At 45.1% G+C, this 27,984-nt stretch overlaps 1 protein-coding gene across 1 annotated transcript in view; it reads left to right on the plus strand.

Annotated features, from left to right (window-relative positions):
- The window catches only part of UQCRC1 (ubiquinol-cytochrome c reductase core protein 1), a 43,545-nt gene extending 28,492 nt beyond the window's left edge, over positions 1-15,053 (plus strand). The window contains exons 8-13 of the mRNA XM_069206228.1: positions 401-544; positions 5,146-5,306; positions 6,800-6,885; positions 7,382-7,470; positions 7,918-7,993; positions 14,792-15,053. Coding sequence (XP_069062329.1) covers positions 401-544; positions 5,146-5,306; positions 6,800-6,885; positions 7,382-7,470; positions 7,918-7,993; positions 14,792-14,856 — 621 coding nt within the window. The 3' untranslated portion in view covers positions 14,857-15,053. The remainder of the gene's footprint in view (positions 1-400; positions 545-5,145; positions 5,307-6,799; positions 6,886-7,381; positions 7,471-7,917; positions 7,994-14,791) is intronic.
- Positions 15,054-27,984: the final 12,931 nt, after the last annotated feature.

A 27,984-nucleotide genomic window follows, 5' to 3' on the forward strand; every position in this document is an offset into this window, starting at 1 on the left:
AGACTTTGCTGCTGATGGGAGGAGGAAACCATTTTCCTAGAGGTCCCATTACATCTACCAGGTATCGCAGTAATATCAGTTTGAAGCCACTCTAATACTGCAGTGCTGCAGAAAACATCTACTTTTTAAGTTTTGACATGAGTGCTAACAAAAAGTCCTTCTCCATCAATTCCACTGCCTGTGTACACTGTCATTGGCTTCCCTCCTAATGTGAATGCCAAAACCTTCTGCTTGACATGGAATAATTTGCAGGGCACTTTATACATCTGTATTAACTGGTGTAAAATCAGGTGCAGGGTGCTTCATGCCTTGGTTCCTGCATTTCACAGATTTGTTTACAAAAGGCTTTTGGGTATGTTGAAGTCCGGTGGTTTATTTCTCTCTATTCCTTCGGTTTCAGATCCAGTACAGAAATGATGATCTTCCTCTGGCTCACATTGCTGTTGCTGTTGAAGGACCTGGTTGGAACAACTCTGACAATGTAGCCCTCCTTGTTGCAAACTCCCTTATCGGCAATTACGACTGCACCTATGGTGGAGGAAAGGTAAGGGGCGAGGATGCAAGATAAATAGGCTACCAACATTTCAGAGAAAATTGATCCCTTCCGAAAAAAACCCTTCTTTGTGTTATATGATGCAAGTATGTTCTTGGCACTTTATTGCAATGAAGTGAACTGAAAATGCAAGTGTTTTTGCCCCATTCCCTTGTTCTGAAAGTCTTGTAAATAATGCAATTATCCTGCTGCCGTTTAGGCCACTTCCCGACAATTAGGAGGAACATTTATTTGGTTGATGTTTACTATACAAATAGTTTGAAAGATTATGGAGGCATGGACCAATAGGGACTTGTAAGAAGCTGCATGTTCTTAACATGTTAAATGGGCATAAATAACTTTCACTATGATGTTTCTCGCTTTCTAATAAGTTAGCAAGTTCCCAACATTTGAGCTGTGTACTTAAGAAGAGAGGTGATTGATCAACTTCTAGCTTCCTGGCTACATTTCTTTTTATTGTCTCCAAGATCTGTAGAACCCATCCATATACATTGGTTCTGTCATGTTCACCCGTGTAGGAGGCAGCAGTAGGAGGTTAGAATTGCGAGCTGGGGCGGGCATCGGCCCCATCTCTCGGCCCCATCTCTCGGCCCCATCTCTCGGGCCCGACAAAGCTTCGTCGACACCCTTTGATCTCACAACCACGGTTTTAATACCCCCAGTCTGTTTTGGATTCCATTAACAGTCATAAAAGCAAAATTTTATCCCAGTGGTTCCTTTTGGCACGAAGTCTACCTGCATAAATTTGGGTAAATTCTCAATATATCCGAATGTAAAACCTTTATTCCATTTTGCTTAGAACGCTACTGATGTACAAATAAGACTGGAGTTTGGCTAAATCGATCAACAGTTGGCCCAGCAAGCATCTCAAATATATATTTATATTCATACATGCGAAAGCAGCAGAGCTAAACGCTTTTATTTGGAAGGACATTTAGTGGAGGGGGAGTGGGGTTTGTGTGGGGGGGGGCAATGGTGGAGGCGACAAATGCTTGTGTACGATCCTTAACTGCTGCTATTCCAGTGCTGGAGGCTAAATCTCTCTGGGTGACAGATCTACTGTATATTGGCTTTTAAAAAATGCTGAACAAGTAAAATGGGTTTCCTTTACTAATGATACAAATTTAGCGAGAAGAGCCATGCTTTGCTAACACATGCAAATCCCTTCAGCCGTAAAATTATTTTGCCCAAGCATTCAAAGGCCATTTTAGAGTAAGTCTAGTTTTACATTTTGGGCCATTTTCCTGCTATGGTCTAATGGCAGAAAGGTCTGATCAGCTTCATTCAGGAGTATGTAGTGTGTATACAACAAATATAATTGCTAATGCATTTACACTTATCTGTTGAAGAAATACAGTGGTTTTAATTGATATTGTATTAAAATGTTTCATAAAGCAACAATTTTCTTTATGGGGAGAATTTGCTGCTGTGGCTGTAAGATTTATTAAATTTATAAATAGAGCAGATAAGTTATTAGCAGCAGTGAGCCACAATGAGGAGCCCTTACTTAAAATTGGCTAGTACATTTCAACAAGCAATTTGACTGTGCTTCGGGACTTGGCTGCTAGCAACATAAGATTTTAATGTTTTTGTGGCAAGAGCTGCACTTTGGCATATGGCTAAACTGCAGACGAACCTCAGACTAAACTCTCACCTAGAATATATTTCTAAAGAAAGATGTGTTAGTGCAGCGTTGTATAGAGACGGCACATTTTCCATTCAATTGGTCACAAACTTTGCTCCTGACCTAGTTGTGCTGATAAAATTAAATCGCTTACAAACAATGTATGGAAATTGGATTTCAGCAAATAATTACCATTCCTAGCAGCTAATAGAGTTTGAAATATTTGCATAGTTCATTTGCATGCTACATAAATGTTTGTTAGAAAAGAAATAACATCCAACACCCTTTCATTTCACACTCCTGATAGCCTCCCAGGTACCGAGGTCAGACAATTTACTTTATAAAATCCCCTACCTTTGCATTCAGAGAAAGGAATGTAAACCCCAATTTCCAGGATAAAATAAGCAGCAATTTGTGAGACATAATGTGACATTTGACATGTGCTTTGAACACAGAGCAATTGAGGCAGGATAAAAATACGATTTAAAAGGCATTTGTAGAAAGCTGGCTATCTATGAAGTGTATCAGGGTAGGGGTGCACTATGCAGATAGTACAGACCATGCCTATTGGTTGAAGAGGTTAAATTAATAACCCTAAATGATCTTTTTTGTTGTTGTGTGGCCGAGCAGTTGAGGCTTATCAGAGGGTAGTGTAAAGAATTTTTTGAACAGTCAATAAATGACACACACTTAAGAAGAAGTTCTAGACTAATTTAGAAAAATAACATAGATTTTATCTTCATGTAGACACCAAGCTCTTTAAGATCAGGTAAGTACTTTTCGAGATGGCGATTTATCAAAACTTAGAAAAATACAGCTGTCAGATTTGAGGCATGAGCCTCGAACGCAGTAATGTTATCCTATGGGGAGAACATACAATGCGCAGGGTCACTTGTCAGCGACTTACACAAGTGTTCTTCTGGACTTAAGGTAAGTAGGGGCCAGGGTCTTTGGAACAACCAGCAGTTTCAGGTCACCTGTCCTGGTGCGTCCAGGGGAAGAGGTAATCCTAGTGGTGATAGCCTCAGATGCTACATGTGTAAGAAATGGGTTGTAAGTGGGGACTGGGTAACTGTTGCAGCTGAACCCAAAGAAATGTGCAGTTTTTGAGGGTCTGAGGCTGGGGGCACAGTCGGTTGACTTGGGTTGTGGTGCTCGGGTGCAGAGGTTTTTTTGTCCAGCGGGTCACTGGTGTTGGAAGCTCTCACTTCTTGGGGTCGACCTGGTGATGGGGCGAACGTAGCATTAAGGCCACTCGCGATGCTGGCCTCAGTGATGCTGATGTCACTTGGTCGTTCTTGGTGCGGGTTACTCTCTGGCCTGGACACTAAACAAGCCTTGGTGCTTGCTGCAGACGAGTCTGGTCTTTGCAGTTATCTTGACAGGAGCAGGCAGGGTTTTGCAACAAGTCCTCATCTGGTACACAGTTCTTGCCTCTTGGGCACTTCTTTGTTCTCCTTCTCCTTCTCTTTGTGGCCAAGCGACTCTGAAGCCCTGATGCCATGGGGCTACCTAAATGCTTAGTTATGGGGCATTTAGGGGGGTGTAGAGTAGTAGCTAATGGGCTCCTCAACCCCCTGGGGTGTCTACACCCACTATATGACCAATTCCTGTGGGGAGTGGGCATACCCTGTCCCAGAATCCCTAATTCCACCAAAAACAAGATGGTGGAACCCTTCCTTCTTGGAGCACATCAAGCAGCCCACCTTGTGGGTGTGACTGGCCTGGTAGTGCAACATGCCTACTGCATAACTAATGTCCTGCCTGTCCTGGTGGGGGGTTGGGGGGGGTTAGAAACTGGTCTGACAGGCTGGTCAATACCAATCAGCTAGCACACGAAATAACTAGTAGGTTTTCAGGGGGCACCTTTAAGATGCCCCCTGGGTGCATGTGATAATAAATCCCATACTGACATGAGTATGTATTTTTTAAGATGAGGTGTTTGATACCAAATGCCACAGGTTTCAGTGACGCCATTATGTAGCTGGGTAACTCGTAATGACCAGTGCACAGTAAATACCTTAAGATGGCTTCCCTGTTCACTTATAATGTCTAGTAATACAACTAGACATCACAGGCATATCTGCTTATACAGATATTCCCTTACATAAAATGTAAGGACTTAGGGCTTTAAGGTCTGCTGCAAGTGTGACATATATATTCTATGTAGTGCCCTTGGCGTGGCACAGCGTGTATAATGTTGTATTTTCACTTCGAGTGTACACCCTGACATGTAGTCCAGGATGGCAGACTGAGTGCAATTTGTGTGTGGGTCCCTTTGGGTACAATAAGATATGCTGCAGCCCTTAGGGACCCTCTTTAGTACCCATCCCCTAGGTACCATAGTATCATTCACTAGGGGCTTAAGTGGGTGCTAAAATGCTTGCCAATTGGGTTGCATTTGGGTATTTTGTTTTTAGGGGGAAGAACATTGGCACTGGAGCCTGGTTAGCAGGCTTCAGTGCACTATTGGAGTTTATACCAGGATCTAGCAGTTCAAGTGGGTGCAAAAAGAAAGAATGATATATAGCGAGAGAGATGTAGAGATCTCTCAAAAAAGCCTGTCTTCCTACAGCATTTTCATTGCCCATTCTGACTGATCAGAACACCTGTTTTCTGCCAGCTTGAGGACTCTTCACAATGGGCCAGTAGGCTGACTTGTCATTGTGAGTTTACAAGGCCAGACTATGTACTTTTTGTTAAGCTGAATGGTTAGTTACTGAAATGAGGAATTCACTCACTTACTTTCACCCATCCAAAGGCGCTTTCACCCCTAATTTTTTTTATACTAAAATTAATCAGGAGAGTGCAAGACTTGTGTTGAAAGTGTCAGAATGGTATTTCTTGTGTGACTTCAGACACTACTTTTTAGATTTCAGTCAGGGATTGATATGGGAAAGCACAGCTTTGTATCATTATAAAATCTATTTTCCTTACAGTAATTGTCTTGTGCTTTCCATTTTCCCAGAACCTTTCGAGCTCTCTGGCTAGAACTTCTGCAGAGTTTAACCTCTGTCAAAGTTACCAGACCTTCAACATTCGCTACTCTGACACCGGTCTCTTCGGTATCCATTTTGTGACTGATAAACACAGTATCGAAGACATGCTCCATGTTGCCCAGGCTGAGTGGTGAGTGGGGAAGTTGTTTATTTTCTTTCTATGTAGTAAGACTTTACCTTTCATGTCAACTTATTATCTTTTGAAAGAGCCTCACCCCAATTCCTTTATTAAACCTGTTGGTTATTTCCATGGCTTTTACCGTCAGTGTTTAAATTTATATCTACTGCTATAATCTATATACTCCTTATCTCTCTAGGCATGCCTAACAGGAAACTGGTCATTTTTGGACCAATCTGATTGATGGCAGGCACAGTGTGAGCTGATCTTGAAAGGCTGGCAAAGCTCATAGGTGGCAATTGGAATGTGACTGATGTGTATTCTAATGAAGAAGTGGAGATCTATAAAGTAGATTCCAAAATGTATATGATGTAATGTATTTTTTGGAGGTGTGGGATGGGAGGACCCCTCACAACCTACAATAAGCTGTATAATATTGCTGCTTCACCCTTTATGCTACATGTTTATAGCTCCCTCAAAAAACAAAAAACTGAAGGCTTAATTAAACTTGCATGTATTCCAACCCCTTATGGTTGCTGCCCTAATCAAATTATTGACAAGCAGTTGGAGACCAAAAAGAGTTTTTCATAATGAAGCTTCAATAAACCATCCTTTAAATAGGTATCCCTGGTAAACAAATGGCATTTTATTGTCCACAGTGTTCAAATGTGTGCTTGAATTTATACGAATCTGCAAACAAGTGTGGGCTCAAAGCCTTGTCCTAACCTTAGAGTATACATGTCTGCACCCCTTGGAGTCTGATGTTTTAATCCAGTGGTTCCCAACCTGTGGTCCGGGGACCCCTAGAGGTCGGTGAAACCTTCACAGGGGGTCCGCGACCCCTTAGAAAATTAAATAATATCAACAGACCAGGTCCCCAGCTTTCAGTAATAACTCACTGGGGGTCCCCAGATTCCAATAATGACTCAGTGGGGGCCCCTGGTTTCCAGTAATAATAAAATGGTGGGTCCACACAAGTCAAAAGGTTGGGAACCACTGTTTTAATCTATAAGCAGTGTCCTACCCTGCAAGCCAAAACACTAGTTAGGCTTATTCATAAGCATAACTGCACGTCTCTGTGGATGAGGCAAGCTGACAGCTAGCTCTCTGGGTTAGATCAGGTAGTCGATAAGGTGGTTAGTTGGCTCTGTCGAAGTTGTAAGCAGCTGGTTGGCTCTGATTGGATCTGTAGGTGAGGAGGTGGTTTACTCGGAGACAGATAAATGGTTGGTTTATTCAGGAACTGTAACCCCAGGCACAACATTAATATTTTTTTTTTAATGGAGTGCGAGGGACGATTTGTAATGGGTACTGGACTGCACTTAATATTATTTCAGTGAGCTTGAATTCGGGGAAAAATTTGGAAAATATCTGAATCCGTTCAATGAATAATGGCAAAAATGTATTTTCCTGATTTGAATATGCAGAGTAAATGTTGAAAGTAAGCTTTCCTTTTCCTTTGTTAAATATTGGAGAATAAAGCCTGAACATGTTTATTCTTCCAGGATGCATCTCTGTACTGGTGTGACGGACAGTGAGGTGAACAGAGCGAAAATTGCCTTGAAAACAGCCCTGGTAGCGCAGCTGGATGGTCAGTTTTGGTAGAGGTTTAATTTACTCAAATTTGCTTACTATTTTAAAATATTTATCAAAGCATGTGTGTTTTGTTTTATGCTTTCACCTTTTTGGACTGGCACATATTTCATTGACACGTCTGCAACATTTCCAACATGCCCTTTTATTTGAGATTGTGTTTTGGGTGTTCTTGCTAATTATATCTCCTCCCCCACTTAGCCTGATCAGAATCTTACTTGCATAGTCTGTAACCCCATCTCGGAGACGGTGCATGCCAGCAATTGAAGTTCTCCTTTTTTTTTTTTAATCCTTTGTATTAAATCTCTTGGCCAATCGAATTTCCTAAAATACTGCTTTCCTGTATTTCTGCCCCCTTGTGGTTTGAAAATGTCATTTTGCCTTCTTAATGGCAATGGCTGGATAAGTCTCGCCTTTCCTACCATGCGCCATTAAAACTTGTCATTGAATTGGCATTTTTTTAAGTGACGTCACCTTTGTTTTAATTATTTTAGGAACAACCCCAGTGTGTGAGGATATCGGACGAGGCGTCCTAAATTACGGACATCGTATTTCTTTGAAAGAATGGAATGACAAGATTGATGTATGTATAGAGATGTAGGGGTCGTTATCCTATTTGTACCTTTTTGTGATGTAAAATATGAAGATAAGACATGGAGAAACTGACAGCTGGAGGTAGGTGATTGTCAGATCAGAGACTAGGGTCTTTCTGCTTGCATCCTTGGAGAGGGGCATCGTACTGGCCCTGTGCTATAACACCCAATGCAGCTGGCTAAAATGGAATATTATGTTTTCAGTATCGAACAAGAATGACAAACTATCCACTGCATGATATCAACACTACTCTGACATTTGTCAATTTGTCAATTTGGCTATTTTTACCAGCAAGTCTTTTTGGACCTTCAAATGTAAAGTAATTTGTTAATACTTTTTAATGGTTTTCAGGTGGGGGCAGACCACTGACATGTAGGTTTTAATGATTCGGTTACTTTGGAATTCCCTAACAAACCATGCTTTTGTCTTTTCCTAGGCTCTTGATGCAAAGAAAGTGAGAGAAGTCTGTATGAAATACATCTATGACAAGTGCCCTGCAGTGTCTGCTGTTGGTATGTATTAAACACGGCTACGGGAACCTTCTAAGCAGAAGCAGACAACTTTAAATGCCTCTGAGTCCATGCAGAAATAAATGATGGAATTGAGACTCCAGTTTGGCACATACCTGCCCAGCGTAGAAGTTCATACCTCTTGTAAGGAAGTGGTATTACTCCCAGACGTTTTAACCTGGGGGTGCACATTGCAGGAAGGGTTACCCTGGTATCCTTGTGGTCCATCTGTGTTGTCACCACGGTTACATATATATGGACTACTGCCTTTCAAAGCTGCAGTGGTGGTGCACAGAGGTGGAGCAGCTTGAGAAAGCGTTAAAGAAGTGGCATGCCTTCTACTTAAACCTCATAACTGAATGTTGAGCTTGCCCGTTTGCTGGTAGGTTTACTTTGAAATCATCTTTGCACATGGGAACTAGATCATTGGTATGCCTCTGCATTGAAGATATTTTACTGGATCTTTATGTAGGAACAAAAAGAGTGCAAGAGCGCTGCATTCCTTCAAGGCGTTCAGTGGCCTCCTGGGATCTCTTTATCGTATTACAGCTCTGCTAGTCAACCAGGCACATCAGGCAAACTTTCCTGAAAGTCTTAAAATGTTTGAAGGTCAGATCCCTTTACGTAAATGTCTCACCACTGTTGTGCCCTCTACACAGATCAGAGCTTAGCAGACTGTACAGTATTTAGGCTAGTCTTTAAAACCCATCTTTTTTGACTGGTCCGCAACTTGCTATGGAGCCATGGCCAAGCAGGTGCTATTCAGTGAAATCCTCCATGTATTTTCTGGCACTGAGATGCCCGAAACCTGTCCCAGTCATCTGTCTGGTGTATAATTTCCTCCAGCTCTTACTTCAACAGGGCTTTTCTTCCAAACCAGATAATGCGTGAGAAGATTCAGGAGGTTAACACTTCACTTTACTTAGACATACTCCTTGTTAATTCCCTTGTTCCAGGTGCCCTTATGAAATATCTCTCAGGCCAGTGCCTGACTCTATTTACACCTGCCCATGTTGTTACATGAGCACCCATACTTGTCTCCTCCCTCTTGCCTTTCCCACTATCACAAAGCTACCTATGTGGAGTACCCCTGCCATGTAGTGCTTTTCGTAAACCCAAAATAATTCCTGTATTACACTTTCCCGCCGCATGTGGACAGCCACATTAAAGTCTTCTTTCTATTATTTTGACAGTTCAGTCTTCCCACTGAGAGACTCACTTACACACATGCAAGTCCCTGGACACAGGAAGCTTTGGCAAATTGAATTTTCACAACCTAAATTCATTTTGAAATGGTTTTTCAATAATAAATGATTGTCTCATTGGTCCATGGTTTGCTGGTGTTTCTGTTTGTATGCTTGCCTCTTATGTGGATTAGGAAGCATGTTTTTCGTCAAGTGATTTTCTGCTCTGGTTGATTTACATGAGATTCTATAACTGATTTTATATAGCGCTGTTACCTATGCTTAGGGTCTACTGGTGCTGAAGAAAGGGTGGAATACAGATGAGGGGCTTGTCTAGGCAGCACAGAGGTAGTTATAGGAGGATAACCACGCAGGTCTATATCTAGCAAAGCATCCCCCACCCCCTCCGCTTGTGAATACATTCGGGTCAAGTTGGTCAGGGTCCACTACTGTGTCTAGGTTCAGGGTGAGGGAGGTACATGTGTTTGCTCTGTAGTCATTACATCGTCCCCATATTTTAGCTCATTTTTTCAGGCAGCCCCGGCTCTCATAAGTGACCTTCTCTGCCAGCATGCACCAGTCCATATCCTCTTTCCAGTCCTTCAGTTGCAGCGGTGCTGATGCCCCTCCCAGCCATGCAATGTTGGGCTTGGCAAGAGCCAACCTCAAGGTCTCCAAATTTTCCCCATTCAACCGAAATCAGTTTTGGCCCATATTTTCAGCAGGCGCCATTTCGCTCAGGCTCCCATCTTACTCCACACACCTCATTCATACAATCAACCTTTGAGGTCAAGTATCTCTGTCTGAGCAGTCCAGTATTATATGCAGGAAAGAGCCATCTTGACCACAACACTGTAGACAACGGGTATCGGTACCCCTACAAATTTTGTACCTTAATCACATGTGAGATATGATCTGTGAATTATTTTCAATTGCACCAATAATCAAAAGGAGTGAGCCCTTAAGTGTCCATAATCCAGGCCCTTTGGAGATATTATTCAAAAGAACGTAGGTAGCCTTTATAGACTGAAACATGTTGACCAGACATTCGGATGCGTAGGATTCATCACTTGTCCGCACTACATCACATGTTTTTAATCTTACCCCTATCCCTTTTTATTGGTTAGAATAAATGTATGTGGAGGGTGGAGGTAATTTAAATGGACCTTTTCACCTCCTCTAACTGAGACGACCGCCCTCCAGACAGGAGGTAAACTTTCACTTGAATTACAGGGCAGTCAAGTGAATGAAAAACCCTGTAATGATGCTACCTATGAAATCACCACACAGTGATCACATACACCGGTGAGGGTAGAATACATGGTTGAGGGTCTTTTGAGTAATATCTCCATGGCCACTAGGAAGTCAGCAAGAGGCCTACGGGTTGGGCTCACCAATTTAGGGGGGATTGGTCCATCTTCCCAGAGCATTGCGTTAAACTAACCTCCTATTAGGTCTTGATCGTGAAGTGTGAGCAACATCGTACTTAAGTCAGGAAACACAACGTCATGAGGATGGGAAGTACACAGAAATTAAGTTAATAGTCACCCCTTCCCACATGCATAATGTCCACGTGATCTGTCCACGTCTGTTGGATCAAGAGGGGGTGGGGGGGGGAGGTTAAGTCTCGGGCAATTTAGGTCATATGGTAGTTTGCCAGTTTCAGAATGGCCATCAGAAAAGAGAGCCATTCATTATTTTATTTTTATTTTTAAAAAGAATTCTTGGGCAGTGGTATTTTAAACTGAGAAAGCAGAAGCTCGAGCATTAGGAGACTGAAAAGATCGAATACATGTTTTTGTAGCTCTTGGCAAGATTTTTTTTTTTTTAGTCCAACTGCAATACTATTTCTTAAATACTGGCAATCTGTGGGAGGTATTGCTACAGCTTCCAACAACGGATGTCAAGACAAATGCCCTTGCAGGGGTCCGTTTTGTTCCAGGTGTCATGAGGGCTTTTTCAGAATTTGTTTAGGCTGGCCAGAATGCAGCCAGGTATATTATCAAGTCTGGTTTGGAAGCAGTGGACCTGGTGGCTTGGGCTATGGGCACTTCCATCTTTATCTGGAGACATGCCTGTCTGCAAACTCCTAATTTCTCACTGGGCATCTAAGTTATCCTGATGGATCTTATCCTTTTGATAGGGTTCAGTTAATTTGTGATAAGGCTGACTCGGTGCTGAAGCGGTTCAAGACTAGGCTACAGCTTGCTCCTTGGGACTGCACCCCCCCCCCCCGTCTTCACCAAACCACCTAGCCATACTGCAGCAAAAAGTAGCAGCACTTTATGCAGAACGTAGCTGTGGAACTGGTTCCAGAGCAGGAAAGGGTCAGAGTTGTTGCTTGGAGACTGGATGGTGTCACTCGTCCTGCACAATACATATTTCCATAGCCCTATCCTGTGGTCACATTGGAAGTACTTGAGATTTGTGGTGGGTTCTACTTACTACGAATTTGCAGTTCTTCCCTTTTGGCTTGATGTCAACACCAAGTTTTCACGAAGGTGACTGTGGTGATTTCAGGCCATTTCAGAAAGTCGTGCATCCCCATTTTCTTGTACCTGGATGACTGGCTAATCAAAGCCGGTTCGGCAGAGGTGCTATTGCACCATTTTCAGTCTATAGCATCCCTGCCGCCATCAGGGAGCCAAAACCTGATCTCCCAACAACTCCAGTTCATAGGACTGGTACTGGACACCAACCTTCTCCTTGCCTTTCCTCCACCTCAGAGGATTACTAACATCCAGAAAATGGTCTTATCCTTCCAGCAAGGCATGCAATTACCAGTCCTGAGAGTCCATAGATTCCTAGGACTACTAGCTTCCTGCATTCTCCTAGTCTCTCACACACCTTGGCGCATGAGGGCCCTGCAGTGTTGTCTTATCAGGCAGTGGCTATAGATTGGGTGGGAAACCTGCTGGACCCCATGGTGATTCCCTCCCCCCCCCCCCCCCAGCGCTTTGGCAAAAGTGGATTTGTGGGGGGAAACAAGACAAAAGCCGAGCTACTGGGTGTCCTTCGCTTCCCCTCTGACAGGGACTACTGTAGTGACCGAATCACCCACCTTTTGGGTAGCACATCCAAGGTCTCTGGAGATCTGAGGTCCAGGGTCTCCAGAAGAACAGATTCTTTACATCAACCTGCAAGTGATTTGGATGGTGTTCATGGCCTCTCTCCACCCCTCCAACCAAGGTTGTTCTTAACACAGCACAACAGTGGTATTACATCGGCAAGCAGGAGGGAGTAGGGTCTCACTTTCTTTGCCTGGAAGCATTGACACTATGGTCTTGAGCATACTGCCTAGGGATCTGACTCACTACCAGCCACCTACTGGGGTCTCTGGGTGTCCGAGCCGGCAGCCTGGAGGTATATTACGGGACCATAAGTAACATCTTTGTCCATTGGGGTACTCCTTAGGTGGACTTGTTTGCCTTCTTGTAAAAAGCTAAATGTCAGCAGTTCTGTGCCCTCCATTATCAGTTGAAGGAAGCATTGAGGGAGGCGGCTCAGTTGAGGTAGAACCTTCTGCTGCATTTCGTGTCCACACTCATACCCTTGATTCCTCGGGTACTGAGTAAGATCTGCAAAAACTGTGCACAAGTTATTTTGATTGCTCTAGATTGGCCAGGGACAGTGTGGTATGCAGATCTCCTGCACGCCTCCACATTTCCCCCACTGTGTCTCCTTTTCAGGTCAGACTTTGTTTCCCAGTTGGGTGGGTGAGGGGCTGGCTCTCCACCACGGTCCCAAAGCCTCCACCCACATGCTTGGAGACTGACTGCGGACAACTGAATTAATTAGAGCTGCCACGAGGTGTTGGACTTCATGTTGTCAGCACGTCGCCCCTCCCTCAAGTCCACATACTCTGGCAGATGGAGAAACTATGCTGCATGCTGTGTGGAAAATAATGTGGGCCCCTGGGAGGCCAAGCTGTCACAGGTCTTGCAGTATGCACTTTCCGTTGCTCAGAAGGGTTGTGCTCTAGGCACTGTCAAGTGGTGTTTAGTGGTGCTGTCTGCGTTCCTGTCTGTCAGACGGGTCGGACCTTTACAATTCCCCCATGGTTGTTTTCCTTGAAGATGTTGACAATTATCTATCCTCCAACCCCATTTCTTGTACCCTAGTGGGACCCTAATTAGTTTTAACCTTTCTTATGGGGACTTTGTTTGAGCCCCTGCATAGTTGTCCCTTGAGGCTATTTACCCTCATAACCATATTTTTGGTGCATGTTACTTCTCCCAGACTGATGAGTGAGTTACAGGCTCTTGGCTCTTGTCTCTCTCGCACCTCTTTTTACCCTGACAAATTGGTGTTGTGAACCAGGGCTGCATTTCTTCGAAAAGCCTTTATCCCCTTCTACCTGGATCAGTCATCTCACTTCCAAACCTTTTATTCTCTGCCCCATCTCACTAAGGAGGGGTTGCGTTGGTTGGATGTAGGTGGGCTGTTGACTACTATCTGGACCTGACCAAGGACATATGAGTGGATGAACAGCTCTTTGTTGGTTACTCTGGTACCGAAAAAGGTAAATCAAAGCAGTTACTAACTCCTGCGAGATTGATCATCCTCTTCATTAAGACCTGCTACGCTCCAGAGGGGATCAGAGCCCATTTCACCAGGCCATATCCCCATCTGCCCTCGCTAGAGGCATTCCTACTGCAGAGATCATCAAGGCACCAACGTGGGTGTCCATCCACACCTTCGCTAAGCACTACTGCCTGAAATCCGAGGTGTGTAGGGACTGTCACTTGGCAAGATCTTTGTTACAGTATTTCCTTGTCTAACCATCCATCATCCCTCCTCGAGGGCAGGGCATTGCTCTGAAATCTGTTTTTCAGGTGAGTAATCTGAAGGTAGGAGTATCCATTAGAAGAAAAAATGAGCCAGAAAGGAGTGCTGAATACTGAATCCAAATGGCATTGTTTACAACTACCCGGAGGAGCATTGTGCAGCAGAATCATGCACTGCCTTGCACAGGACTAGCGCAGCATAAGCTGAAGTCTGAACAGCTAGACAGCTGCAGGGCGTGTCTTGATCCCACTTCTGCAACCAGCACCGCTGTTATCGCATGAAATGCTGAAGTCCAAACTTCACTCACTAAAATGTACAATTTACCTCGAGACAGTGTCCACACTGGATTATTTTTTTTAATTTAGCCAGGTTTGCAAAGATTGAGGGGGGAAAAAAAAGGGCTGTATGTGACGTCCGTCCCTTCCGCGACTGCACCACTTGAGAGCTGCTTGTTGCAGTACTTAACTTCCTGCATGTGTCTGAAGTCACCCTGCCACAGTTCCCGTTGAGGGATGCCCGCAGGGAGGAATGGAAAGTGTTGGCTGTTAACCTAGAGAGCAAGGACGAAAGATGAATGCTTCCCAGGAGTCGTAGGCCATCATGTACCAAATGGGGATGTACTATTTTGAAACTTTATATGAAAGATGCCGAGATTTGAGTTATGGTCTCACAAAAGTTCAATATTTTGGCATCTGTAATAAATTACACACTCTTGTTTAACTTGTATCTGAAATTGTGTTTTTTTTTTTTTTCTCTTTTTTTGTAATACATTATGTAACTAGGCTTGTTACTATGTTTAATTAAATCCTTTTGTGCTCTCCAAATCCAGGTCCCGTCGAGCAGCTTCCAGACTACAACCGTATACGCAGCGCCATGTTCTGGCTCCGCTTCTAAGCTGTAAACTGAGAAATCCGTGAAAGGGGAACGAGGGATATTTAATCGAATTTAGCGCAGAAGTGGAAGAGCTTTCTTGCATTGTACACGCTGGATATTCTAGAGAGAAGCTGTGTGCAGAAGCACATACCCTACTATTTTCTGAACCGTTTCAAAAGTGTAACAATGTGATGAATAAATGTAAATTAAATGGAGAACTCAGTTCTAGGCAGTGACTGCTTATGAATGTCCTTTTGGCATGCACTCATTCGCCCTTCCAAACTGTCCCCATTATTAGACTAAAAATGTATTTGGGTTGTTGGTTAAAACTCCTGCAATGTGCTGTCTTGCACCAGGAAACTTACTTGGAAACATTTCAAAAAGCCAAGAACTTTCGGAAGGTCGTGAAAAAAAAACAACTAGAAATCTGTTATTTTGAATCATTACTGACAAGATTTCTGAATCTTATGAGAGATATTCACAATGGTAACTAAACCGATGGATTGAATGCCTTGCGTAGTATTGAAACAGGTTTTATTTGGGCACTGAAGTTATTCTTAGTAGGCATGTCAGCAGGCTGAATGCAAACCATATCAGCAAACCCTAGAGTCTGTCATGCCCTCAAGGGAGCACATCATGAGCCAGTGGTGGGATCCAGCTGTAGTAGATGTGTAAAAGCTGTACCCAGATGTGGTCTGCGAGCTTCTGTTAGAGAGCAGATTCCCATCTCCTGCTGCCACCATACAGAGGCTGTGGTGTCCAGTCAGGCCTCCAGAGCCTGGGGTGGAGCGGAGCGGAGCTCTCCCGATAGCCCCTTGCTGGCAGTAGCATGCGGAGCAATGCCGCCCCATCCAGATTACAGGTTCATAGTGATAGTGAAGATGGAGCAGTGAGTTCAGGACTTTCACATTTCTGGGATTTTCGTCCCAAGCAGCACCTACCTCGCTCACCCGTGTAGTGGTAAGACCTTTAAGGAGGCTCTGTAAAGAGGAAATGTTTTATAACACTTGGGCCAGTCTTCTCTTGCCCTGTGTCAAGCTTCCCTCTGCAGTATGTGCATATACATGTATATTTTATAGTTCACGCAGAATCAAAGGTAGCACTGAAAGTTGATGAAATTGCTCATTGGGTAATTAATTTGTCCATAAATATGCATGAAATCCACAGGTTCTAAGTAATCCATATTAATACAGTTGAATTGGTGACAAATTGAATAATATTAATACTTGCTATTTGCAGCCTCTAGAAAAGGATGACGCTACATTTGGGGAATATATATTTTTAATTGAAGAACATTCTTGTATATCATCGTTTGTGTGGCTGTGATATGCATTGTGTTTATTATAATAATCTGCATATCCCTTAGAGGATAGTTAATTCTTTCATACTGTCTCTAACGTAAATTGTTCCCACCACTTCCACACACTGTGAGCCCCACCATCTGTCTACACGTGGCAAAGCAGCGCCTCGACCAGCAGGCACATCTGACGGAGAATGTAGGCGTCCTCGTGGGTCGCTGCATCAGCAGTCTTGTTTTGGAAACTGACCGAGCCCTAAGGAAGAAGCTTGACTGCGTGAGGACTATGATATGCTTTTCCATTCAGGGAAGTAACAAGCCTTTGTGCCCCGCCACTTCCTATATTGATGAAACAGAGTTATGAACATATCTAGATTTAGCCACAAGAAGAAAACCACACGGATTAATGAAATCAAAAGAATGAAAATGCAACTGGATGTACTAATCAAATCATTAACATTTATAAAGCGCGCTACTCACCCGTGCGGGTCTCAAGGTGCTAGGGGAAAAAAGGGGGGGGGGGGGGGGGTTTATCGCTGTTCGAACAGCCAGGTCTTTAGGAGTCTCCGGAAAGCGGAGTGGTCCTGGGTGGTCCTGAGGCTGGTGGGGAGGGAGTTCCAGGTCTTGGCCGCCAGGAAGGAGAAAGATCTCCCACCCGCCGTGGAGCGGCGGATGCGAGGGACAGCAGCGAGTGCGAGGCCAGAGGAGTGGAGGAGGCGGGTGGGGACGTAGAAGCTGAGGCGTCTGTTGAGGTATTCCGGTCCCTTGTCGTAGAGGGCTTTGTGTGCGTGGGTGAGAAGTCGGAAGGTGATCCTTTTGCTGACAGGGAGCCAATGCAGGTGTCTCAGGTGTGCGGAGATGTGGCTGCTGCGGGGTATGTCGAGGATGAGGCGGGCCGAGGCGTTTTGAATGCGTTGCAGGCGATTTTGAAGTTTGGCTGTGGTCCCGGCGTAGAGGGTGTTGCCGTAGTCCAGAAGGCTCGTGACGAGGGCGTGGGTCACGGTTTTTCTGGTGTCGGCGGGGATCCAGCGGAAGATCTTGCGGAGGGTGAGGAAGCAGGCGGAGGACACGGCGTTGACTTGCTTGGTCATGGTGAGAAGAGGGTCCAAGATGAAGCCGAGGTTGCGGGCGTGGTCTGTGGGGGTCGGTGCGGTGCCGAGGGCCGTGGGCCACCAGGAGTCGTCCCAGGCGGACGGGGTGTTGCCGAGGATGAGGACTTCCGTTTTTTCAGAGTTCAGCTTTAGGCGGCTGAGCCTCATCCAATCTGCGACGTCCTTCATACCCTCTTGTAGGTTGGTCTTGGCGCTGGCGGGGTCCTTGGTGAGGGAGAGTATAAGTTGGGTGTCGTCGGCGTAGGAGGTGTTGATGATGTCGTGCTTGCGTACGATGTTGGCGAGGGGGCTCATGTAGACATTGAAGAGTGTCGGGCTGAGTGATGAGCCTTGGGGTACGCCGCAGATGAACTCGGTGGGTTCTGAGCGAAACGGAGGGAGGTAAACTCTTTGGGAACGGTTTGAGAGGAAGGAGGCGATCCAGTCCAGGGCTTGGCCTTGGATCCCGGTGGAGCGGAGGCGGGTGATTAGGGTGCGGTGACAGATGGTGTCAAAGGCAGTCGAGCAGAATGAGGGCGACTGTTTCACCGTTGTCCATCAGGGTTCTGATGTCGTCAGTGACTGAGATGAGGGCGGTTTCAGTGCTGTGGTTGGTTCGGAATCCGGTTTGTGAGGGGTCGAGCAGGTTGTTGTCTTCCAGGAAGGTGGTCAGCTGTTTGTTGACAGTCTTCTCTATTACTTTGGCTGGGAAAGGCAGAAGAGAGATGGGGCGGAAGTTTTTTAGGTCGCTCGGGTCAGCCGTAGGTTTCTTTAGTAGGGCGTTGACTTCGGCGTGTTTCCAGCATTCGGGGAAGGTAGCAGAAGAAAAAGAAGAGTTGATGACGGTCGGGAGGTGCGGGCGATGATGTCGTCAGCTTTGTTAAAGATGAAGTGCGGGCAGGGGTCCGAAGGGGCGCCGGAGTGGATAGAGTTCATGATGGATTTGGTTTCTTCCGTGTTGATGTGGGTGATGGCCGTGGATGCCGGTTCGGTGGTGTATGGATGGGTCTGGTGTCCGAAGCTGTCGTGGAGGTCGCTAATCTTGCGATGGAAGAAAGTGGCGAGGGATTCGCACAGATCCTGTGAGGGCGTGATGGCGTTGGCGCTGGGGTTGGAGAACTCCTTGACGATGCTGAAGAGTTCTCTGCTGTTGTCTGTTTTTGTCCAGTCTGTCGGTGAAAAAGTTCCTTTTGGCAGCGCGGATCAGGTGGTGGTGTTCGCGGGTAGCGTTCTTGAGGGCGGTCATGTTGTCAGCGGTGCGGTCATTGCGCCAGGCTTTCTCAAGGGCGCGACAAGTTTTCTTTGATTCTTTGAGGGTGTCAGAGAACCAGAGAGGTTTTTTGGTGTTGGTCTGTCGATGCGTGCGTTTGAGGGGAGCAAGGATGTCTGCGCAGTTGGAGATCCAGTTTGTGAGGTTGAGGGCTGCGTCGTTGGGGTCGGTGGTGAGGGTGGGTTGGTTGGCGGCGAGTGCGGAGAAAAGTTGCTCTTCGGGGATCTTGTTCCACTGTTGACGAGGGATGGGTTGGGTGCGGAGGTGGCGGGTCTCGCGTCGGAATGTGAAGTGGACGCAGCTGTGGTCGGTCCAGTGTAGGGCGGAGGCGTGGCTGAAGAAGACGTGTTTGCTGGCGGAGAAGATGGGGTCAAGCGTGTGTCCGGCGGTGTTCACCAGTTGTTTGAGGCCGAGTTTGGCAAGGTTGTCGAGCAGGGTGGTGGTGTTGGGGTCGTTGTTTTGTTCCAGATGGAAGTTGAGGTCACCTAGGAGGATGTAGTCCGGCGAGGCGAGGGCGTGCGGGGAGATGAAGTCGGCGATGGCGTCGCTGAAAGGGGCGTGTGGCCCGGGAGGACGGTAGACGAGGGATCCTCTGAGGGTGGTCCTCGGATCGGTGCGAATCTGAAAATGCAGGTGTTCAGCGGCGAGAGGGGTGTCTTCGGTGGAGGTGGTGACGCTGATGGAGTCTTTGAAGACGATGGCGATACCTCCTCCTACCTGGTTGGTGCGGTCTTTTCTGGAGATCTTGTAGCCTTCGGGGATGGCAGTGGTGATGTCAGGTGTACTACAACACAAGTGGAGGAAATCCAGGGATGAAAAAGACAAACTTATAAACTACGCCAGTATAAACGAAAGTAGAAAACTGATGTACCACAAAAGACAATACTTAAACCTGATTGATCGAAGCAGACTGCTGATATAAGTAGCTCCTCAAAATTCTGCAATCCAGAATGCCAAAACGCAGCAACATCTCAATTGCAAGCCCTCTTTAATGACAGTCTCCATGGAATTGACCTCAAAGTAGAAAATTACTTTAAGGAGAGCACAGCTAACATTTCCATTAAACATGACCGAAGCACCTAGAGGGCCAACACCTATACTGCTTAATAATTTCAGTACACACTCAGAAAAAAATGATTACATGGCAGAATTGCACACAGACAGGATCACCTTCAAATCCTGAACCTCCAAAACCCTTTCAAGATCTCGTTCAGACAACCTGTGCAGAAGAGGAAGCTAGAAACGTACTCAAGTCTCTGGTACTAGGTTCATTCTCGGCGAAGTTGAATATCTACATTTGACCACTCTCCAAGAACTGCCAAGACATAGCAAACTACAAGTCAGTATCGAACACCCCCGATCTATATAAAATGTTTGAAAGAGCAGTTTTTTTTATTCAACTTCAGAAGTTTACTGAGGAAAACGACTAACCAGCCAGGTAAATGCAGTCGACCATTTAATCAATATGTGAATTCCTAAAACTCAGATGACAAGATTGAAGTAGCTGCACGATTGCTTCTGGACCTACCAACGTCATTTGGCACTACCATCATACACTGCTATAAAGATTGCGTCATCTGGAATATGTGAAGATGCCCAGTAATGGATTGCCTCACCTCAAAAAGACTGACGAAGCTTGATGTACCTACCAACTGACATGTCAGATCCTCACCCAGCATTACGCATTCCGTTAGAAGTTCATCATATTACCTCTGTTAGCATCTATCGAACCGCCTTGCTTGACCGAACTAACTAGTTCAACATGCATGTTAAAATGATGCCAAATATATGGAAATCATTTCAAAATGGTTTATGGAAAAATATCTACAATTCAAGACGTGGTGACTGCCTCTGTGCACTAAATGCATGTGTGATGAGTAACCACCCAATGCCTAGAACCTCAAACAGACATCATAACCTGCAAACAGTGCACAAACACCAGCCTACCGCCATATGGTCCAAGGAACTTGAGGTCAAGTACATTAAGAGAAGTAAGAAACCTAGGTGTGGGTGTGAGCCCAGGTGTATCATTGATAACACGTTAACAAGCTGACATAGAGCACCTACACAATGAAAACCATGCAAAATACTTTCCATACCTTGGATACCTACAAAAGCTCCTATCTATCCTTTCACAATCTCCAAGCTCAGCTATGCCAACAGTTTATACCTTGATGCCCTCAGTTTCATCATGCTCGAATTACAACAAATCCAAAATACTGCTGAAGGTGACCACTTTGCATCCACCCCACAGAATGCATAAGAACTGTCCTGCAATCACTCCACTGGCTTCTCGTAACTAGAACTATATTCAAGACACTTTAAATTGTCCACAAATCTTATTAAGGACATGGATCGATACACCTGAAAATGTAATGTAAGCAATGCAAACAAAATAGGACACCCCTCTGGGCTTGTACCGTGGATTATCACACCACTGTACTATATGTAATCCATAGGCAACACGAGTTTCTGGAACTCACTGTCGGCCAAGATTCAAATTGTGGTTTAAACAGGTTGCTTAATATTTTCTCTTTAGTGCTTAGCTCACACGAGACAGAACCGCAATAGGCCAAGCTTATCACCCAATATTGTACCAGTGGACACCAACAAACCCCTCCTCAACTGAACATGCCTGGAATAATTAAAGAGATGACCACATACCGTGGGCCCCCAGTGGACTCTAGCTTTATCCACCACTGCAGGTCCGAACTAGCTACATATTACAACCACTTCTCAACATCTCACAATGACCACCATAAGGGATGATGGCAACAAAGTCCTTCCTAGCAGAGGTCCTCGCCATCTTTCCCTCTGGATTATGCCTGCTGGGGACCATAAACATAATCTCAGAATAGCCAGCCGTGTGCGACAACCAGTTGAGTGGACTGAGATCATAATGAATACCATCAAGGGACCGGCAGCAGTGTTTAAAGCTGCTAGCTTACTGAAACCCATAAGCTCCACGCCTGACACACTACAAAGTGCTGCGCCGTAAGACATGATAACCACCCCTTGGTGGTCCTCGTGCATGACATGGAAACACTGCCTACATAGGAACAAAACAAAGAGCACACGCCCTACACTGTCTAGCATGTTGGCAAGCGCTTTAGTGTCCCAGATAGGAGCAGTACGCATTATATCAATATTACAATATAAAGTGTAGTGTATTGTTAAAGCCAACTAGTGGAAAGAGTTGCACTGCTCCCAGCTGAGCATGGAAAGCGAGGTTGGGACCGGGGCCTCAAGTGGAACAAAAAAAATCACAGTGCTACCAAAGGTGTGACCATTTCCCAAAATCCCTCATTTGAAATCCTTCTTCACCATTCAAGTCCATTGTAAATATTTGAATTACCATGCTTATATGCACAACATATAGAATAACATGGAGGGTACCCTTACTATAGGATCTCCTCTGATTGATGGGTCAATGACACCATAATATGCTTCTGTTGTGAAGCTATATGACATGAATGATAGTTGCAATCAGTTAATGGCAGGTGAAAGTGGGCTTGTCGATATTTTAATCTCTTTAACAAAACAATAGCTAAGTAGGTCTGAATTTTTGCTTCTCTCAGAGTAGAGATTTAATTATTGTTTCTGAGATGGGTAAGAGTGAGGCCAGGAGAGGTCAGGTCTATTACACCAGTGGTTCCCACTCTGTGGTCCGATGACCCCTGGGGGTCTGTGAAGCCTCCTCAGGGGGTCCACGACTGCTTAGAAAATTAAACAATAACAGATTAGGACCCCAGCTTTCAGTAATGACTCAGTGGAGGGGTCCCCATATCCAATAATGTTTCAGTGGGGGTCCCGGGGTTCCAGTAATGATAAAATGGGGGGGGGGGGGGGGTTCCCAGAAAACAAAAGGTTGGGAACCATTGTACTACACTGTACAAGTCTTGAGTGCCAATCAGCTGTAAACCTATCTTTGTGCCTCAGGTCACAAGTGTGGTGAGAAGTGTTTCTTGAGTAATACACCCTATTTTCCTCCTTACTGACCTTTCAGCACCACTTGTAAACACGCTGTATAGATCAGTTTAATCCAAACTGCTTATAACCAGGGATCCAGTTCTATCTCCTGTATAGGTTGCAGAATTACAAAATGTGACCATAAATGGTACGAACATGGCTCCTGGGCCTCGATGGCCACTGGCCCGTGCCATGGGCTACTGAATCAGAGCATTGGTACCCATCGGTGAGAGAACCAACCAAGATTGCAAGATGCCCTTTCTATCAATTAAAGCAAATGCAACAGATACAAAAATATTTGCGTGATTAATTTTTATTAGTATTTCTCATTCATCCTTGTGCATAAAAAGAAGAAATTGTCCATTGTGTGTCGATCAATAAAAACACAACCGTAGAATATAGTGCTAGTTCTTTAGTGACTCCCATGTTACAGTCATAGTAATAGGCTTTGGAAAAAGTGCTTGAAATTTAGTGGGCGGAAGGGCTTAGAGCATGTTCTCCAATTGCACCTGCTGCCATGACGATAATATTTAATGACCCGATGGAGGCTTTTGTCTCCGTTCTGTCATGGCCTCTTTGATGAATGTCAGCTAGCTGGAGGTCACTGACACATCATATCACCACCTCATTGCAAGTTCTTATGGTCATTTTGCAGAATATTGGTTGTAGCCAGAATTTCCCCAGTGGAAGTGATTTCTTGCAGATACACATAACTTGTTTCCGGGGCAGCATGGCATAACTTGCATTGCTTGTCCAAGCTTCTGTGTAGGCTCCCTTACCAGTGCCCACTCAGCAGTACAACTCCTAGCCGCAGCTTAATCGGCTGATGTTTTGATTTGAGCTGTAGGGGCTGCTCTAAATATGCCAGCCAGTTTGGGAGCATCGTAGTTTAGCCAAGAGAGCTGCGTTTGCTTTAATGCTCAATTCTTTTTGGCCTAATGCAGTAGAAAGTAGTGGTTTTCGCTTTGTGGGCACTTTTACCAGGCCTTTGCTAGAAGATTGGATTCCCAAAGTTCTTTTGATCTGAAAGACTTCTAGCTGCAGATTCCTTACCTTAGAATTATTCCAGGCGGCAGATTGGATCTGGAAATTCTTCGTGAGCAGTACCACTGTGCGCCGGTAGGTGGTGTCGATCCGCTCCGTGTAGGGACTGTGCCGGAAGTGACATGCGCTGTACCTATATAGGCACAACCACAGCACTCTGACACCTGTTATTCTGTTTCAGTGCCAGTCAGCGAAGATCCGGAGAGGGCCCTAGTTTTCCACACCAGTGGACAGTGTTTTTCCTAGCTCCGCATGGAAAATTGCAAAAAGAAACTGATTTCAGTGTGTTCGGTGCACCTATATAAGCACTGCGCATGTCACTTCTGGCATGGATCTGCCAAGCGGAGCGCATTGACGCTACTTACTGCCATCCAGATCATGCGGATCATGTCTGAAGCCTGGAGATAATTCTAAAATAAGGAATCTGCATCTGGATAGTATCTATCGGATAAGGCGTTTAAGCAACTTATTCTTTCAAGAGTTTGAGGTGACAGTTTAAGGTGTTTATTGCATGTGTTTTATTTTTTTAATATTACCTGCCGCAGTATGAATTTCAGTGACTCTGGATCTGCTTTCTCTAATTTTGCACAGTGGGAAAAGAACTTGGTGTGCAAAAATAGCTCTTTCCTTGTTATATTAAGTTCAAGCGGATTTGTGTTTGGTCTGTGGAGTCTGGCAAGTGAGCGGTATCAGTAGCAACTGCAAGAGGCCCTTTCCAGCCAACTGCTAAACTGGTCCTAAATGCAGTCATTCCATAGGCAGGCATCAGCATTAGTTGGATCCGGATGACGTTTGACAGTAGTGTGTGCCCGGGCCTCTCCTATTTATCTGATTTGTTTTTTTTGGAAAGCGTAGTTCAGTGCCGAAGCCGAGTTCTTCACTGCTTCCAGATGTGCCTCTGCCATTTTTTCATTAATCCGTAGTCCTAGATAGCTACAGGAAGTAACTGCTTCTTGCAAAAACCAAGCACCACTTTTTGCTCAGCCTCTGATCAAAGGTTATAATCATTAAGGGGCAGATTTATGAAAAGTGGTGCCCCACATAGTGCAGTGCCACTTTTCTTGTGCCCCTCTAACACCACGATTACTGCCGTTATGACGCTAGTCACCCTAGCTACCTCCATGGCGGTAGTTAAGGTGACTAGCGTCATACTTTTTTACACTAGTCTGGTGCTTTGCAGGATTAGCGTTAAAAATTATAGCGCAACTCCTGCAAAGTGCCCAACGCCTGCACTTAGCAGCCATTAAAAAATGCTGATAAAAATGGTGGAAAGGAATCTCATAGATTCCTCTGTGCCGTTTTTACAGCCCGCCCTAGCGCCGGAACGCCCCCCTTACACACATTATGCCTGGCGCAGGCGTAATGTGTCACAAGTGTTTACAAAGGGGTGCAATGCAAGCATTGTGCCACTTTGTAAATAAGGCGAAGTGATTTTGGCCTCGGACCACATTTGCGCTAAAAAAATAACGCAAATGTGGCGCTAGGGGCTTTTAAATATGCCCCTAAATTTGCACAGAAATCTGAGCCTAGTTTGCCACCGTACTTTCTTGATGGGATTCAGGCCAGCTTGGTTGCGGAGTAGTTTATGCTGTTTCAGCAGAGCGGTGTTCAAGTGCACCGAACCGCTGAGCTTAGCTTGAAACACAGCAGATGTCCTAACACTTGTGGACTCGAGCGGCTTCTTCAAGGTTTCTCCTGGAGGAGTTGTGAAGATCTCTGTTTCATACCCAGTGTCCACCACTTGCAAAAGAAACCTAAGAATACACTGCAACCTTTCTACCACTGGATGGCACTATAACTCTGCTGAACAGCCTAAGCTTGTTTAATAGGGCAGAGAGTGATCGTTCTTAGCTGGCTGTCCATTACAAGACTGTAGTTTCTTATGCTTTTCTCAATTCGAACGTCAACTCCTTTAAAGTTCACCCACAGAACGTACTTTCTCTATTTACTGTCTGAAATCCGTTTCTTCTGAAAGCAACGATGAGCCCCACTCAAGCTAGTTCAGAGCACTAAGGGATTCCACGACACCCATCCTTAGTACTACTGTTGTGAAGTAACTGCAACACGAGATATTTCCACTGGGTGTCGCCAGATGCACAGTTTTACACAATATTGCCGAGTAAAAAAATAAAAAAATCTTGTTTGGTGTTCTGTGACTCTTGAAAGTGGCCTAAGAGCATTATAGCGCTTTACAAGAGCAAAAATTTACACCGAACTTCAATCGAAGGGTAAAGCTTATTGTTTGGTAAATGTGCAAATAAGTTGTTCATTCTGCAGATTCTCCTCTCTAAGGTCCCTTAGTAGATACAAATAAAACAATTTAGAGGCTTTTGTTTCTTATTAAAACCGTGTCAGCGCTCATAGAAATCTTTTTAACTGTCATGTAGCGAGGCTCTTAGCAGGAACTTTGCCTTCTGTGATACGGGTTTCATGTCCCTTGAAATGCACTGCCAAGTTCTAAAACGTTACTGCCACCGGGTGACAGGAAGGGGAAACTGCATCTTAAAGTTATCCTAGATCTTGGGTACTCGTAATTTCCCAGGGTCCTAAAAGTATGGTCTGTGGTGTGACCGAGGGACACAAAGGTGAGGTGGGTGAAATGGTTGGGGATGGGGGCGAAGCATGTATATGGTGTGGATAGTGAGTCATGGAATTATTTTAAGGGGTTCATTCCATACGGCCCTCTAACTTAAGCCCATAGTCTCTAGAGTCATAACTGCCTAAGCTGTACATGAGTTTTGTAAAATGGGTTATTGGTAAGGGCAGGTAAGTACCTACACTTAGCAATAGGCCACTAACCCCTACTTGGGTCCAGTCAGGTCTCAGTAAATTAAACCTAGCTCAACCCTTGGTAGCTTGGCAACGAGCGACAAGGCTTAATTTAGGAGACAAAGCAAAATCCAAAATCAACTTATAAAAATAGATTATATTTTTATCTTTAAAATGGCATCAAAATGAATAAAATCGGATAAGGGGAACCAGAGAGATGAATTTTAAAAAAATTAATGCTTTCTAGCGTATAGAAACAACTAGCGCTCAAAGGGTTAAAAAAGGTCACACTGGAAAGGAACAAAGTCCAGAGTTCAGGCCCCCCATGAGGTTACACTGTCACACTTACTTTCAGAAGTGTTTGATTCAGGAAAGTGGTCCACAGCACCAGCCAGGGGTTCAGAGGCTCTGGTGTGCCTCTTGGGGAACGGGACTACAACTCCCACAATGCACCTCTTCAACTTATGGAATTGCTCCAAACGTCTCCACACTTCTGGATCTTCTTCCAGAGGTCCTTTTTGTGTCCTTGAAGTGTCCACAACTTGATCCAAGGTCCCAGAAGCTCTGAGTTGCTCCTTGGGAGTTGGGACTACAATTCCCAGAATGCACCTGGTCAGAATCCTCGAATGGCCACCGGACGCTGGTCAGCTGGGCTCTGCTTGCAGGACTTGATGCAGGGGACTCCGGGCAGCTCCTTTGTACCTGTAGCAAACAGGGAGTCCCTTCTTGAAGCAGTAGAAGACAGGTAAAGTCCTTTTAGTGGTGAAGCCCAAGTGTGCAGCTGGTGGAGTCCTCCAGAGTGCAGTGTCCAGGTGCAGGTCAGGGGTCCAGCAGGGCTGTCCTTCTCCTGTAGTTCTTCCTTGTTGGAATCTGATAGGGATCTGGTAAGGAATCAAGGTGTGGGTGCAGGTCTGCCAGTTTTATCCTTGCTCCTGGGTGAAAAACAGGGGGGGTCCTGGTTCTCCAATCAGGTGCAGGGTCCTTCCCCCTGTGATGACCACTTCCTGGGAAGTGTGGCAAAAATCAATCCCAGGGAGCAACATTCCTCAAAAATCCATCATGGCTGAAAGTGATTTTTGGAGGTTACATCTGGCTGAGCCCACCCACTGGTGTGGCTAAAAATCCTAACACACCCCTCTCCTGTCCTCTCCTAATCTAATCAAGGGGGCACCTAATTGTCTGGATTTGCAGGATGTGAGGGTGTTGCTGGGTTGCTCCAAATGTCCTTCTCTGCCTTTGAAGGCCAGTTTGGCAGCCCTCCCCCTTCCTGCTTCACCATATACCGAGGGGGAGATCTCCTCCCCAAGGCACATCTCTTTGTGTGGAGCCAGGCCACTTCACACCTCATCAAGGCAGCCTGGCCAGGCTGCCAGAGGCTGGCCAATCAGAACACAGCAGCAAAAACACTACAGGGCTGAAGTTGGCAACTTTTCAGGTAAAGTTTAAAACACTCTACCTGGGCAACTTATATTAAATCCAACAACTGGAAGCTGTGGGGTTTATTATAACAATTAATTTGATACCAAACTTCTGGTATCTGTTACTTAAGGGGACTTTTAAAATTAAAATAAAGTCTCCCCATTCTAGCCTATGGAGGCCATTCACTACAATGAGGAAAAAACGAATTTGGCTGTTTTACCTCACCATGGCTTCTAAAACTATTTTTATAAGGTCCCTGCTTAGAGTTACATGGCACCCAGCCCTAGGGG

The sequence above is a fragment of the Pleurodeles waltl genome, chromosome 9 (assembly GCF_031143425.1).
Source record: "Pleurodeles waltl isolate 20211129_DDA chromosome 9, aPleWal1.hap1.20221129, whole genome shotgun sequence".
Taxonomy (NCBI): Eukaryota; Metazoa; Chordata; class Amphibia; order Caudata; family Salamandridae; genus Pleurodeles; species Pleurodeles waltl.